Source organism: Gallinula chloropus (assembly GCF_964237585.1).
Source record: "Gallinula chloropus genome assembly, chromosome: 6".
In the NCBI taxonomy this organism is placed as follows: domain Eukaryota; kingdom Metazoa; phylum Chordata; class Aves; order Gruiformes; family Rallidae; genus Gallinula; species Gallinula chloropus.
In genome coordinates this window covers 19,091,843-19,108,538 of record NC_140091.1, presented here as the reverse complement: position 1 = coordinate 19,108,538, position 16,696 = coordinate 19,091,843, and the positions used below count along the sequence as shown (strand labels likewise).

The window sequence follows — 16,696 nt, the reverse complement described above, 5'->3', positions numbered from 1 at the left end:
TCCAGCCCCACTTCTCCTGGTGATTGCTTGTGGATTTCTAGCAGAGGACTGGAGATCCCACGGACCTTCTCTGTCCTCCGAACTTCTGCTGGAGGGTCAGAAAGACTCAGCCAATAACTGGTGGTGGTCTTGCACGTAGTGTCTTAGGCATGTCTCCTAGTTCAGCTTTTGGGGGGGAACTCCCAAGAGATCCTCCTCTCCCTGGGGCAGAGCTGGGCTCTCTCCTCTTTCCCCTTTTCCCGTTTATGCCCTGAGAAATTTGAACTCTTGGAGGCAGAGCCCCAAAGCTCAGTGGCAGCATCATCCCAGCGCATGGAATTAAGACTGGAGCTCCCACCACCTCCTCTGCCCTGGGTTGCTTCTTTCCCATGACACCGAGTGGGATCAGCAGGCTTGGACTTAAGTCTCACCTTTGTCTTGAGCCCAGCTGTGGCGATGCCGCTCTGTCTCAATTTCCAGATGTGAAATCCAGCCCCGGTTTGCGCAGACCATCTGACATCTGTTTGCGTGAGGACTACATAAAATTCCCTACGTGACCGACTGGAGTCGTCACGCAGCCACTGCCATCGCTGAGGCTGAGCGGTGCTCACTGCCTCAGTGAGGAGATCAAAGACCAGCCAGAACATGGGGTGGAAGCTGCCTCCTCGAGCCCCACAAGGCAGAGGTGCATTGGCACAGAGTGGCCCAGAAATGCCACTGAATTGGCCAAATGTTACCGTTGGCTTTGTGAATCTAAAATCCAGAGGGTTAATTCCACCCTCTGGAAATTCTGGAGCGCTTAGGATGGGATGATGCAAGCTGCTGATGAAGTGTTTGCAGCTCGCACTACTTGGAAAGAGACATTTAGGCAGCTGCAGTGGGTTCTGGTGATGACAAATCTTGGAAAGCAAACCTCCTGTTTGATCGTCTGTGAGGGCGACGCATCCAGACTGGTGGTGACAGGACAAATTGCTTGCAGATGACATTATTTAGCCAGCAGACAGAGTGTTTGTTTGACTGTTGCTGATGCTCCTTTGAAGTCCTGGATGTGGACCCACATGACTGACTCTACTGTGTCCCTCCTCCTCCTCATCCATGCGGCCATGCCGCCTTCTGGTTCTGCTCGCTCAGGATGCGCTCTCCTCCTATGCTGGCCACGCTGGCAGCTGGACCAAAGGAAGCATGCAGATAACTCATCTGGGGTTATGGAAGCCATCTGCTCCCTCCCGGTCTGAGAAGAGAGCCCCCAACTTTGCCAAAGGACAAGAAACGGGGGGGAAAGGTAATTTTCTACAAGTGAAAGTGGGGTTTAAGGCAAAGCCTGGTGAAATCTGAGCTTTGGGCCAAAAATCTGTGGTGTCATACCCGATGTCCCTGTTAGGGTATTGTGATGCTGGAGGAAGAGAAGCAATCTCGGCATCCCACCTAGGTGTCTAGGTGTGGGGACCAAAACAAGGGAGAGGTTGGCTACCTTGCCATGGCTGGAAGATCTGACCAGATTGGGTGGCTATGTGCAGGGTCGGCACTGCACTGAGAACCTGCACCTCTCCACTGTGGACTGGATACGAGATCCAGGGCTGCAGGTGTCATGTGGCTGTAGAGCTTGGCTCCAGACTGGCCCCTCTGAGCTGCAGCCACCTGAAGCTGGCTAGCAAGGGGTGAGCTATGTGTGACCATCTGCACTGTGATGGACCTCTTGAGGGTTTTCTTTCCAAGAAACCCAAGGTTGGCTCTTGGCTAGGCCTGGGGGAAACCCGTTCCTCTCCAAGCAGCTCTCTCATGGTGGACCTGGCCTCAATGAAGGACTGGAGGGACTGTGGATGTCACTTCATGGTTGGTATACATACCCTTTGGCTGCCAAACCAGACACAGCACAACTGTGTGCTCCACACACATCCCCTATTCATCCAAGCAAGGATACGACAAAGAAGTTTGGGGTTTATTTTCCCCAGCATCACGATTCCTCTGCAGCCTGCTCCTGCGCTGAGTTACAGCTACCGAGGGGGTGTGTCTGCTCTTTGCTGTCTTATACCAACCCACAAACTGACCGTGAAACTGGGTAGGAAACCTATCCAGCTCCTGAGACACTTTTGCCTGGGTTTCCAGGCATGTGTGATGCTCACCTGCATGATGCTTCATTCGAATCCGTTACCTCTACGTTCGCCAGATTCCCTGGAGATCACCTGCAGTGCTGGACCAGTTTAAAACCAACCATAACGTATTTTATCTGAACAAATTGGTTTCCTCGATGAAAGCATTAGAAACACAACTTTAAGAGGAAAAACGTGAAAAGAGGATAACACAACTGAGGTCATATTTGGCCAGGATCCTCTGCACTCTTCCAATCTATCATCCAACACAAGGGGGTGATAATTTAGCACTTTCTTGCTACCACAACAAGCCCATGCTGAGGCTGGGTTGCCCTGGGGCTGTGCGTGTCTGTCTTCTGCTGAAGATGGATGGATTCCTCCTGGACTTCTCCCTCTGACACCCAAGCTTCTCTCCTGGCTTCCTTGGCTGTTTAGCAGCTCTTCACCAACTGCTACTGCTATGACTTGCCTTTCCTCATCTTGCTCTCTGCAACTGGAAGATGCAAAATGCACAGGCAAAGAACTGGGGAGCTCTGTCACATCCCCTGCCCTCTTTTCCGGGTCAAACCTGGGCTGTACCTCTCAGTATGTTCCTTCCAGTTTGCACGCTGCCCTTTGAGACACGTTTCTGACATGGCTACCAGCCTTACAAGCCGTGTAGCGGGACTGTCATTCATTGCACTTCTGGCTGGCATCTTATGAAGATCATAATGTTTCTCACCTTCAGCCTTCCATGCAGACCCCTACAAGCCAAACTAATACAGATGATGGGCATGATATTTTTCTTTTATTCCCTAAATCTCCTCTTCCTTCCTACTCCTTTTTTTTTTGGGCCTCTTTTCCTGCTGCCACGCTGCTTCAGGCAGTCGCTGCCTACCTCATCCCATGCTCTCCTCTGCATCCTGTGGGCATCTTGGGGTGCAGCTTAAACCTGGTCAGTACCTTCCTTATGTTCAGTGACATCTCCACATGCTGGTCCCCAAAACCATACCCTTCCTCTCTGCCGCATCCTGCTCAGCCACGTAAGAGTGAGGGAACGGTGTTCCTGGTACACCCACCTCTTCCCTGCCCAGACACGTTACTGGGGAGGTTCTACCCCAAGCTGCGAGTGACCACCACGGTTCCCAGGCACGCAACATGTGCCCTTTGTGGAGAGGACACCTGTGGTGTCACACACATCACATGCCTGGTACCTTCTAGTGTTTCTCCCTGCTGCCTGCGGTGCTATTGGCTCCCACTTTCCCGCACTGTTATACCTGGGGTCCAGTAGCTGCAGCAGTGCCACCTGCGTCATTGATGATGTCCATCCCAAAGGGTGTTGGGGGTTTCACAGCTACACCTGTGGCTGGGCCCTTACTCCTCAGCCAGCCTGGCCTTGTTGTGGGGATGGTACTGGGTGGAAGAAGAAGAGGGGGACAGGGTGGGAAAGCACAAGGTGAGTCCCAAGACCAGTGCAGCAGGTCCAGCACCCACCATGGTGGTGTATGCACCTCTGAATGAGGTAGAGGTTTTTTCTGCATGCATTTGGACTCGCAGTGCTGGCACGGGTCCAATGTGTGCTCCCATCCCAGCTGTCCTTCAACTCTCACATTGTTTCTTCTCTGCCCAGAAGCTCCCTTAACCCTCTTTGCTTTTCTCTCCTCATACACACCTCCTGCCCTTCCTGCCATTCCCCCCACGGTGTCTCCATCGCCTCTTCCACTCCCATGCTGTCTATTCTCCCTCCACGCCCGGCATTTCCCCCCCATCTGCCCTTGCTGCAGGAAAGCTGGCCTCATCCTCTCACAGCTCGGGGACCTCAGCAGCTGGTGCAACGGCCTCCTGCAAGAGCCCAAGATCAGCCTCCAGCGCTCGTCCCTCAAGTACCTCGCCTGCCGCTACAGCGAGATCAAGCCTTATGGGCTTGACTGGTCGGAGCTCAGCCGGGACCTCAAGAAGACGTGTGAGGAGCAGACACTGAGCGTCCTTTACAATGACTATGGTGACAAGGACTACTGAGAGTTGCAGGCGCCCACTCTCACGCTGGCCTTCCCATGGGGCGTTTGTGAAGGTTTTACACACGGACCCACGGATGGGGTGGGGGGGAGGGTGTCGTTGATGCTTCTGGAGGCAAAAATTCGGACTGGGGAGTGAAACCGGCTGCTCTGTGCAGGACTGACTCAGTATTAGTTTCTTCTTTGACTTGGCCAAAAGCCTTTCTAGTTAGGAGTCTTGTGGGACCCAATTTTCTTGGTTTTGTTTTATTCATTTTACCAAGAGGTTTCTCAGCATCACTGGAGAGGGAGGTTGGGAGGGCACAGCCCTCTCCTCCTGCCCCATCCCTGCCCTGGCTGCGGGGACCATCCCCAAAGGTAGGTGACACCGGTGATGGGAGAAACACGATGACACAGCCAGGAAGGAAGAGACGGTGATGCCGACTTGGGCAGGGCATGCAGATCAGCTTGAGATGCTAATAGTTATGGCTGAACGAAACAGCTACCAGGCAGCCAGAAGGGTTGGGGGTTTTCCTTGCAATTGTAAAGAGATGAGACTTGGCTGAGCCGTGGTGCCGTGGCAGGGCAGGGCTGGTGTGGTGTCACTGGCTGGGGCAAGCAGAGAGGGGTGTTGGTCAGCCCGTCGCCTCCAGTTGTTCCGGCACTGGCAAAGCCTCTGTCTGCTCCGAGGTGCCGAGTCCTCCAGAGCAAAGAGCAGCTGGGCCTCAGGGCCAGTGACCAGCCGGGCAGCGTGAGATTCCCTGTGGGACTAAATTCCTAGGAAGTTGAACTTAAAAATATCCCTTCCATTATTTTACTTTAATTTTTTTCCACCATAAGAAAGACTTTGTAGCAATATCCAACTACAGCTCAGGAGAGCCCTAGCCAAGGCAGCAGCATCCAGCCCCAGCTCACCCTGGGTAGGGTGAGGGGAGCAGGGCATACCATACTCTGACACGGCAGTGCAGGGTGGTCCTGGTGGTCCTGGCCCTTGGAGAGGGCTCAGTGACACAGCAGGGCAGGCGTGCTTCTGGGGGTGTTACTTCCCTGCGTTCGGGCTCACATCTGCAGCTCTTTCTTAAACCAGGTGACTGGGGTTGTCCTGGGACACTGGGCTTGGTTCAGAGCAAACTGTTGCCCAAAGCCCCGTGACCATGGATGGCATCAGAGGCAGCAAATGGGTTCCTGTTAGCTTCAGCTTCCAGCCTGGTTTGTAGAGGAGGCACCTCCAGGCTTACCAGCTGTGCACCTTCGGTCTGGGCAAGCCAGGAGCCCTACAGTGGGATCTTTATGATGGCTCTTCAGAGAGAAGTTTCCTTGTCATTCTTCTCAGCTTTGGCAGGAGCAATATTCAGCCTGTCTCTTACAATTTTCTGCCTCATTCCTCCTGCTACCTGCGAAGGACACATCTTAAATGTTTGTGTGGTGCTGAGAGGAGGGCAGCTGTGGCCTGTAGCTGGTCACATCTGACAGTGCTGTGTCACAGTATGTGCTCAGCAGCAGTTCAGTATCTTCCTGCAGGACCACATGGTGCTTTGCTCTTCCCTTCTCATGGGCAGACCTCACTTCCAGGGGTGACTGGCCCGGACCCAGGAGCTCTGGGAGCAGCCATCATTAGTGGGTATGACCTGAGCATCCCAGTGTTGTTTCTCTAATGGATGCATCTGGAAGGCGTCTTCAGGTAGGCACCTGCTCTTTGCAAGAAGGAAGTCCACTGCATCCTTTTGGCTTTTTCTCATGTGTTTCTCCTTATATTTCAACGTGCCTGATGCTGTGGAGGGCTTGGGGTGCAGAGCAAGGCCAGCACTGTGTCTCAGTGCACAGGTACACGTGGGCAGGTGATCCGTCCTGAACCGTTGCTCTTTTTTTCCTTGCAGCCATCGTCAGTCTTGGCCAAGACACTTTTGTTTATCCTCTGGCTTCTCCCCAGGGGGAACGCTGAGACAAGTTTTAACTTCCAGCCAGACAGCTATCCAGGGATGGGCAAGGGGCACCTCTGCTCAGCAACCTTGGAGGGATGCTTGAAAGCAAGCTGCTCTGGACCAGGCGCAAGTTGGTTGCTCGCCAAGTATTACCACTTACGTGGCCTTTATATGAAAAGCAGACTGTTTTCCTTTGGGTAGCGGCCTCCTCTCTTTTATTGCTTACTAGGTGCAGCGACGGGGACAGGAGCAGTGTGGTCTGCCAGCCACTTTGCTGCGACGCTGCCAGGAAAACCCCGGATACCCCACATGATCACACCTGCCTAGGTTACTTTTCCAACCCATCCCCAGGATTGGCGCAGGGAGGTCTGCATATTGTTTTTGTTCTGCTCCTCCACTCACATTTGAGTGGTCAACCGAGACTCTGAATCAGCTGTCTGAGCCAGACTCTGCTCTCTTAGCTCCTCCTCCTTCCCTGTGGTTTGGGAGATGGACCACCCCAGAGGGTGAGGGGAAAGCCCAAGGTTCTTTGGCAACACCCTTGCACTGTTGGATGTGACATGGCATCCCCAGTCTGTGACGGGCTATTGCAACCCCAGACCGTGCAGTCTGCGGCGGGGGGCCAGTGCTCCACTTGGTTGACTGCTGCTGGGTTGCTGTGCCAGCACAGCACATCCATGGGGCCATTTTCATGATGGCCCTGGCTTCACGAAGGCTTCCATCTTCCTTCCTTCTTGGTTTCTGAGCCTTGGATTTTGCCCAACTTGAAATTTCTCGCCACCGTCCCTCAATTAATGCATGAGCACACCTCGGACAAACTCTGGCAGCCTTCCCTGAGGGCCCGGTCCAGAGCAGGGTGGGAGGTTGCATCCTGGTTACAAGACCCAACCTTGCTGAGATGTGTGAGGCTTGATCACTGCAAGCCCTGAGGCATGCCTTCTTTGCTGTGGCGACACCACCCCCATCTACCACAGCTTCTTACCTGCTGGGTCTGCACAATATGTTCTCTTTTGCTCTCCTGGTTCTTCCCATGCTGCCAACCACATGGAAGCTGGAGGAGACACAGTTTTCCATCCATTTCTGCAACTTCCCTTGCCCCTGCCCCTCCCCTTCTTATTTCTGAATTAATGAGCGACTATTCACCTGAGATGAACCTCTGGGTCGTTATCTTTTCTTTGCCCCCACCTGTACCCCCTGTAATAGCATTACTACCTTTTACTTGTTGTGGAGTTACTTAACATATAAAGATGGTTTGGTCCTTTTCTTTCAAAAGATGGCTACAATTCTTGTTCCTTGATGTTCTATTAAAACTCTAATGTGACGTTTTACTACTGTAGATTGAAAGTAGGGTGCTTTAGGGTGAGATAGCCATGTGGCAAGACATGCAAAACCCTTCCAGATTACTTAAAAAAATAATAATAATCATTAAAAAAAAGTTTTAAACAACAGCAACAACAAAAAGAAGCCGTTGTAACACTATGTAAAACTCCAGATGATAATTTAACTGACTATTAAACGGAGCTGTTAATAATCCTTGGCTCTGGCAAACTGGAATGTTTGTTTATAGTTTTGGTCCAGTTGATGTCATCTTTTGGTAGTGGATGAAACACTCTCAGCCTTTGAACTCGGGTATGTCTTCACACAAGTTTAACATTAGCCTGTCTGCCCACTGGGTTAGCCAAGTCCCGAACGAATCGATAGATGCAGCCGGAGCTGCGTCCTGCACTTTGCCTCTCCTACCTGCTCAGCAGGGCATGGGAAGGTGAGGATGCTTGCAGGTACCTTCAGGTTTTGGGGGATGGAGAGTGCATTTACGTACCCTTGGTGAGAGGCGTTCAGTCCTTTGCTTTGCAAACCTCCATGGATCCTGGGGATTTGGTAGCAGAGGAAAAAAAACACTTTTTTTAGTCTGTTTTTTTAATTATTAAGGTGGCTGGGATGGTGCTGTCTGGTGATCAACCACTCCTGAGAACTTCCTGGTCCACCTGGCAAACTTCTGACAGAGGATTAGCAGCATCAAGAGTATTAAACGATGTGAAAGGCAGTGCCTGGGACCCACAAAGGACACCTTAAAAGTCACTTCTCGTGCAGTGTGGGGTCTAGTGGCTGGTCCTTTGACCAATTCAAGAGTATATTGCCACCTGCTCTGCCAGGTGGGTGGGAGAGCTGCAGGTGGGCAGAGGGGATGCCTGGGAAGACATGGGAGATGGGGAATGTAGGGGCTGTAGCGCATGAATCCATAGGAAACCAGACTTCATTAAGTCTCATGGAACAACTTGATTTTTTTGAATTTTTTTTTCTCTTCCCACTGCTAAATTGCAGGAAAATAAGCTAAAAATACACCCGATACTTTCCTTCTGCCTTTTTCCATGCAGTTAAGTACTGTGGCTGCCGTCGGCTCATTGCACAATAACCTGTGGCACTGGAACAAGATGTGAAGAGGAGGAGGTGGAGGAGGAGGAAGAGAGGGGCTGCATGGCAGTGAGGCAGTTGCAAGCCTGAGCTGCTGTGTGAGAAGGTCTCGTCACCTTTGCCGGAGCAAAAACCTCCTCAATGGTCATATGCAAGTGATGGTGGGGGTTGGAGAAAACCCACCCCAGAAAGGAAGTGGATCACAAAGGATGCATCACCACTGGTTTAGGAAGGGTTTGGTGACGTGTGTGTGTGTGTTGGAAGGGTTGTTGGCCAGCGGTCCCTCTTCATCCTCAGAAAGCAGGTACCAGCAGGGATTTCTGCATTTCAGCACATGCCTGAATGACATGGCACCACTGGAGCCACGGCATTGTGTCCCCATGGTCCCTGTTTCTTAACAACAACCTGTGTGGCCTCCTTGAGCATCACAACTGCTGAAAAAGCCTGTCAGATCCTTGTGTTGCTCCAAGAGCCACCACCCTGCTCAAATACATGTGCCCCTTGCCTTGGGGACACAGAGGTTGGCATCTCTTGCCTTGAGGGTGTGTCCTTGGCAAAAAGGAGGGGACTGGGTGGGAAAACAGCTCGTCACTTGGCTATGGCTGTAGACAGCTGCCCTTTTGGATTTAAACCCTCAACTATGGTGCTGGTTTCTTGGGGGTGTGGAGCACCTTAATGCACTGTCCCTCATGGGAGCAAATCAATGGCAGTGGAGCTTTGCCCTGGAGGAGACATCGAGTGTCACCAGGAGATGCTGTTTCTACTCCGGGAAGCGGTGAGAAAGTCCATGCAAAGACCAGACGTGAAGGAGAGGTGGGTGTGGGGCATGGGGAGGCATGTGGCCGTCAGTGATAGCTGGAAGTAGAGGGAGCAGGCTTCAAAATCACACCAAAGGAGATCAAAGGTAGCGAGGAGGGACGCTGGGGATGAGTTGAGTGCAGGAATACACCTGCTTTTGGGTTGAGCATCTCAGTCCAGCCCCAACACCCCGGGCATGGTGCAGTGGCCAGCGCTGAAGGCAGCCCTGTCTGCACCGCCCCCCCCTTCCCAGTCCATGCCTGACATTCCCAGCCACTCCGGCACAGGCAGAAGGACCTCAGGCTTGCCCGGGCCTCCTTGCTTCCAGCAGCAGCACAACCCCAAGCACCTCAGCTTGTTTCAATCAGGGCTGAGTACATATGGCTCCGATTCCCAGTGACGGGAAGGACACCCCAGCCATGGTGAGGAGAGGGTGGGGTGTGTGCTGTGTGATGCATCCGGCTCCATCCTTGACCCCAGGTGCTCCCTGCTCACCCAGCTGCCAGGGCAGCACTGGGCACCCCATGTGAGGGGCTTTTCCTCCCATTTCTCAGCCTGCCACTCCTCTCCATGGCCCTCCACATGCTCACATCAGCCCCATGGGAGGAAATTGGGGATTTCATTGCTTTCCATAGGCTTGGAATTGCCCCTCAGGGTCCAGCATCCCCCCCAAGCATCAACCCACTGCAAGTGATTGTGTTTTCCAGTCCTTCCCAGTCTTTCCGTTTGCTCAGCCATGACTCACCTTCTCCACCACTTGCAAGCGAGGCATGTGGCAAAGGAAAGAGGGATAGCTCCTGGAGCACGGCTTTGGCCTTTGTGGGCCCTGCACTGAGCTGTGAAACAGCAAAGGGGCTCCTTGAGGGACCACCTTGCCCTTGACTGATGGCGGGAGAGGCTCGAGATGTCCCCAGATCTGGTCTATGGGAAATGCCCCCTGGATTTTGTTAGCTGCTGTTTGCATTTGTTCTGCTCCTGGGAACCAACCTGGCTCTTCTCTGGGCTGGTTCATTTGCTCAGTTGAAGCTGTCTTAAAAAGGGGGAGACAAGATACCTCAAAGTCCATTAAAAGCAGTATTTCCTCCCAGAAACCCACCCTGCAAGTCCTGAGAAAGTGACCACAGGGCGAGGATGTTCTTGCTTGACCATTGTGTCTTGGTCACACCATACCCAGCACCATGGGAGACCTGGCTGGCTGGTGGCTGCTGGAAATTGGGAATTGCAACAGCAAAAGACTCCTGGAGCCAGGTGGGTGACACCTCACTCTATTCCTCCTTGTGCCACTGGCATGATAATCTTCCAGCACGGGAGGTGGTGAGGCTTTCAAACCTGGCCCAGATGCTACTAATGCCCCGGTCCAGAGGGGATGCCCAGGTATGGCCATGGGCTGTGGCTGCAGCAGGTTGCACAGGACAGGCTGCTTCACTGAATGCCACAAATTCCTATTTTCCAGAGCACCAGAATCATAGACTCACAGACTGGTCTGGGTTGGAAGGAACCCCAAGGATCACAGAGTTCCAAGCCCCTGCCACAGACAGGGCCACCAACCTCCAGGCATGATCTAGACAAGGTTGCCCAGGGTTCCATCCAACCGGGCAGAGTGGAGCAGTTGTGGGTGTCTTTACAGTGAGGTCTGAACCCATGAGGGCCCTACAGATGTCCCCCACCTTGGTGACACATGGGACTTGGGGCTACCCACAGGAGGGGAGCACACACACACTTTACATAACTTTACGGTGAGTTAATTAAAAAGAGTGATGGGCAGGGGATCAGATGGTGGCATAACCAGCAGAAGACTTGCTGCAAAAGAATCCTTGGAGCTTGTGGCACAGCAAATGCTGCCTGGGTGGCAACCTTGAATGGGGAGAGCTTTGGAAGTGCATGAGAGTGTGTGTGTGTGTGTCCCAACACAAACCAGGTCTCCCATTGCACTGGGACAGCACTGGGAGTGGGCTGGGATAACCCACAGTTCAGGGCAGAGGAGAGCATAGGGGATCCCCTCCCACCCTTGGGTGAAGCAAGGAGGCAAAAGAGGTGGAGGATGAGAAGATTATTTATTTTTTTTCATAGATTTTTATAAAAAATAATTATCAAATACAAAAAAATAAAAATAGCAGCAGCCTTCGTTGTGAATAAAACCCGAGAGGGGACAGGAACCGCTCAGTGTCGCTAGAGAAGAACGATATTTCGGCAGGTAGAAGCTATCCGACTGTGAGAAGCACAAACCTCTGCCAGCCAAGCCAGCGCCTCCATCCCTCCCCGGTCCCCCTATCCACGGGGCACAGCCCCCTTCCCTGCACTCACCGGTGAGCAGGGGATGAACCGTGGCTGAAAGTGGGATTCTCATGCCAAAAGGGTCAAAAACCTGGCGTCTGATGTGGGTAACACTGACACCAGGCAGGGAAGGGTTTGGCATTGCAGGGCACTGGGAGTTGAAATTCTGCCGTCTCCCCCTCAGCCCTCTCTCCCCTGCAGCTTCTGTGCCCCCGCCCCGCAACTCCCAGTGTGCTGGGATGCCTGTATCTCCCCTTCTCTGCACTGGTGGAGCAGTATGGGCTGCCTGACCTGTGCCTTTGGAGGGGCTTGAATAGTCTCAAAGGGCTTTCTTTTTAATTTTTATTTCCTTGGGTTGTTTGATTATTTAATCATAAAATTTTTTTGATTGAAAAGTGGATCTCTCTCAAAAACTTGCAGCTCTCAGCCAAACCAAGCACATTGGGGTGAAATCCTGGAGTACTGTCACCTGTGCGTGATGGGAACAGAGATGTCAGTGTGTCCCCACTGCGAGAGGAGATGGGACCCATCGTGTCCCCCTCCTTCATCCCCACCAAAAAGTGGTGGGAGCACTTGGGATTGGGGAGGGGCTTGGGAAACAACAAGGCATCTCCTCCCTGGGCGCTGGTGGGATTGTTCAGGCACCTCTACCCCTACTCCTGTCCTCCAGCCAAACAATACTTTAGGAAATACCTGACCAAAACCTGTCCTAAGGAACCTGCTTTGGCAGGGGGGTTGGACTTGATCTCTGGAGGTCCCGTCCACCCCTTACAATCCTGTGATTCTGTGCAAACGACAGGGAGGGGAGCTAGCAAAGGGATGCCTTGAAAATCCTCGGTCTCTCCACACTGTGTCACCCTCTCACCATCGCTCCTGTGCTGGACAAACCCTGTCTTGGAGATGGGGAGGACGCAGCCAGGCAGCCTTGGGGTCTGGGTCCCAACCTGGGGCTGCACCCAGGCACACTGGGGTGTCTGTGCCCCTGCTCTGTGGTTCCTGCCGGCTCTCCTTTTTCCCTTTTCTCTGCCTCTTTGGAGCACAGAACTACGAGCTGGAGCCCTGCCTGCCAGCTATCTTGGGCTGAGTCTGGGCTGCCAAGCTGATCTTCTGGGAATCAGCAAGGATTCTCGCTGGGCTTCTTTGGGGCTAGAAGTGACTCTGAAGGCATTTACTTAGTGCCTGCAGGAGCAAGAGATTCAGGAAAGTCAATGACTGTATGTCCACCGTGACAGGCTCTGCCACAGAGATGGTGACAAAGAAAAATCTCAGTGAGAAAAGACGATGCTCAAAGTTTCCTGGCAAATCATTCAGATCCCGTCTCTCCCTGCGTCACAGGGTCTGGTCTTCTCCAAGAACTTCTGCCAACACTGTTTGAAGGACCACTTCAGCTTCCTGTATCTGGAGCATCACACAGTTACTACATCCCCTGTCTACTTGGGTATGCAGCAGTTGGGGGGGAGCACGGAGCAGAGGGACCACGCAGAGATCCTTGCAGACATCTAACCTTTCCCAGAGGGCTCTGAAATAACAGCGCGGGTGATGCCAGGGTGCAGCAGCATTTCTCCTCACCCAGGACCCTGAGCAGAGTGAGGCAACCCCTTCAGACCCCTGGCACATCCCAAGGGCAATATTTGGTGCCTGCAAGATGCTGAGAGCACCTTGAGGTCGCAGCTTCCATGCTGCCTGACTGGGGAGCTCTCTCCTGGCACAGCCTGGGTTGTTTGGCTTGTCCCTCTGTCCTCCTTCCAGCTCCTTCTCAGCGAGGGAGGGGAAATTCCCTGCTCCTCCTGCCCGGACCTGCACTTTTCCCAATGGTTCGGACTTCACAGCAGCACGGGTGTGTGACAAAGGATATCCTTTCTCAGCTTCATCAAGAGCAAAGAAAATATAATATATATTTATATATATATATTATATATGTATGTATATATATATATATATATATATAAAATTAAGTTTAAATATTTGCAGAGAGATCACAACTACCTCGACCTTGCTAAAAGAAGCCTGTACAGCAGGGGCGGGGGGTGAATAGTGACAAACTCGAGAGCAAAGACAGATACCCAGTCGCCGGACCAGGACAAATGTCCATGGCTGTGCCTGGGCTCTCAGCGTGGATCGCAGCTCAGTGCATGGCCAAGGCGGTGCTGGACCCCCCAGCTGAGCCCCTCGATCATGCACCAGGCCCCCCATGTCCCTGGGAGGGAGCCCACGGGGAAGGGCGCAGTGATAGCGAGGGGACCGCCACACACCCACCCCTCCCACTGGCCTCGGACCACGGGCAGCCACCGTGCCCCTGCCCAGCTGTTCCTCACGCCTTCTGTCCTGCTGTCCCCCGGGGGCCCCCGTTGCTGCCCCTTAGCTCCTCCGGCGCTTGCCAGACCGAGAGAAGCCCTTCGTGGTGCTGCTACTGGTTCTCCTCGGCTTCCGGGTCGCGGCATGTGCATTCGTCCTGGTCACAGTCAGCAGCAAATGGGATCACCTAGGAGCAATGAAGGGAAATGTAAGGACTGAGACCCCACTTTGAGATCCGTGGCCCACAAGCAGCCCGATGCCCCTGCAAGCCCTTTCCACCCCAAGTCAGATAGACAGACTGGGTTGTGCCCTGATGATGTTGGTGGCGTGGAGACCACCAAGCTCTATGCTGGCGGAGTAACAGGCTCTGGTACAGAGTGTACCTGGCTGAGTTTTGTTATTGGTGTTTCCCTTTTCCTTAGTGTGCATCCCAAATTCTGCAGCCAAAGGTCAGTATGAGTCTTGCATCCCAACTGTCAAACCCTGGGGAGAAGTCTCCCCTGATGAATGTGCGACACTTGGGCTGGGGCTGTCAGTGGTTAGGCACCTTGAGATTTCAGCTTTACTTTGACCCTTGTTTCTGTGTGTCTCAGCCCATGGTCCTTTTCCTTCAAGCCACTCCTGGCTCTTCCTGGCTCAGCAGAGCATAAAGACAGCACTCCTTTGTTTTCTGCTACCTCTTGGAGGACCTCAACCAACCTCTCAGCAGCAAAAGCTGGCCTTCACACTGCCAGATGCAGCAGCCAGGGTAGATACATACAGTTCTTTGCATTATTAAGAAAACCTAGGCAGTCCAAAATCTATGTGAGCAGTAATGGTCTTCGGTGGGCAGGCAGTAGGTCCATCTAGGGCTACCCCAGAAGCTGTCCTGCTTTGAAATATCCTGTGCAGGTAAAGGGGCTCATTGCACATTGCTTGCTCGCTCTCTCCATCAGTCCTATGTGGCTGAGCAAGCTTGTGTCACCTTAGCTGGTGTCACCTTAGCTGGTGGCAGCAGAGCAAGGCAGGAGGACACCAGCAGAGCATCTGGCTCTTGGCTGGTAGTTACCCAGCCATGGGCCATGGAAATGGAGAAGATTCTTTTCTCCAGAGGTTCTGTACGTAGCAGGCTCAGAGCCAGCAGTTTTTCTTGCTGTGGAAGCATGTTTTGGTTTTTCATATCCTGGGCCAGTAAGAGGTTGGAGCCTGTTTGGTGTTTGAACCCCATATTTCCACATCTGCCTTAATGGAGGCACACTGAAGGCTTCTGCTACCTGGGACTCCAGGTGGGGAAACTGGGCTACTCAAAGCCATGGGACTGGATCCCCCCACCTCCAGCTGCGAACCCGTCCTTCGTTTTGGCCAGAGCTCCGGATGTCTCAGACCTCCTGAGAGCCATGCCTTGCTCTGAGATGTCATGGTATCTCTGTGGAGGTTTCACTCATTGCTTGGGTGTAAAGCTTTTTCTCTCCTATCTCAACTGGATCTTCCCAGGATTTTATTTTTCTTTTTCTCTGTGTGTATGCGTGATGAAAGGAAAAATGATTCAAGCTCCACAACAACAAAGATGAGAAGATCCAAATTCACATATTTTTGCAGTGAGGAATTATCTCATGCCCTATGGTTTGTTTTGCTGTTGGATATGCTTAGGAAGGATGGGCTGTGAGTGCTGGATAGCAAGTAGGGTGGGAGGGGAAGTTGTGATGGGAGACAAAGAAGAGTCTGTGCAATCCCAATGCCAAGCTGCTCCCTCTATGCTATTCCTCACTCCTTCCCTCCCTGGGAGAATTGGGAGGGAAAGACAGCCCATAGCAGGTGCCAATGGACCATAACAAAAATCCCCCTGAGATACATGTTCAGTTATATGACAAGGTGACTTCTGGATCATCATGGCTAGCCCTGCATCCTATGGAAGTCATTCGGGACTCCTTTCCCAAAATGAGAGGGAATGCAGTGAACTCCAGTGGGAGCTGGGCTGAGCTTTCAGTCCTGCTGGCCTGAGCCCAAACCCTGTTGCTAATCAGTGGGATGATGTCTGTCAGCTTCATCTGGCTTTGGTTTAAAACCATGGGTTTGTTCTCCATTCATGGGAGACTTGCATTGCGGGCTCCGTTCCACGGCCAGCAAAGCCGAAGAGCGTGGCTAGCAATCACCACTTGATCCTAAATCCCAGACAGTGGCACAGAAGATGCTCGCCTACCTTCCTGGAGGACAGCGTGGAGGAGCAGCAGTCACCCCCGTCGTACTGGCAGTATGCCCGGTTGTTGATGGTGTCACACCAGCCGTCTGCTTGGAAGGGCTAGGGCAAAAAAAAACCCAAGTCTTTGCTGAAAAGGCTATTCAAAACCATGAGGTTGGCCCCAAGCACAGAGGTTCCGGGTCCTCAGCAAGGCCCCTGTGTGTCTCTGGTAAGAGCCAAAGCCCAGTTCCACCATATGCAACCCTTCAGAGCCAAGGGGCACCAGAAGACTGGTACCCTGGCTGGTATGTGAGGAGGAGTGGGTGCTCAGGGGGCAGTGGCTGTAGCTTGAGGTTTGGGGAGTTAAGTCAGGAAGCGAGAAAGTGAATCCACATTACTAGAGAGAGCCCCAGCCTGAATGCCACAAGTCCTCACTCTCATCTCAGTGCTTCTCCTCAGAGTCCATCGCCACCCAACTAGGAGTCAGTTCACCACCTCATCTGCTCATCCACCTTCTCGTACCCCTCTCGTGTCTATGCATTTTAATCCGTCTCTCTATGTGTTGGCAGCTGGGGCAGGGCTCTGTAAGCATCTGACTCACCTCTTCCCTCCAACACCACTCATCCCAACAAAGAGCTTAGCTCTGAAGTTGAGCTTGGTGACCTGGCTTGGGCATCTAAGTACAGAGAGGCTGTTGCAAACATCGATAAAGCATCCTGCTGGAGAATCAATCTCAAGAAAGTAGGTGCCTTATCTCCCTTGGACTATGAGAAAGGTTCAGTACCTCTCAGTACC

At 52.7% G+C, this 16,696-nt stretch overlaps 2 protein-coding genes across 2 annotated transcripts in view; one reads left to right on the top strand and one right to left on the bottom strand.

The window, feature by feature from the left end:
• ASTN1 (astrotactin 1) overlaps positions 1-4,067 on the top strand; it is a gene marked incomplete at both ends in the record, with an annotated part of 60,592 nt that extends 56,525 nt beyond the window's left edge. Inside the window, one exon of the mRNA XM_084266127.1 lies at positions 3,833-4,067. Coding sequence (XP_084122253.1) covers positions 3,833-4,067 — 235 coding nt within the window. The remainder of the gene's footprint in view (positions 1-3,832) is intronic.
• A 9,788-nt stretch (positions 4,068-13,855) lies between these two features.
• PAPPA2 (pappalysin 2) overlaps positions 13,856-16,696 on the bottom strand; it is a gene marked incomplete at both ends in the record, with an annotated part of 84,182 nt that continues 81,341 nt past the window's right edge. Inside the window, 2 exons of the mRNA XM_084266572.1 lie at positions 13,856-13,930; positions 15,923-16,021. Of these exons, the coding sequence (XP_084122698.1) occupies positions 13,856-13,930; positions 15,923-16,021 (174 nt within the window). The remainder of the gene's footprint in view (positions 13,931-15,922; positions 16,022-16,696) is intronic.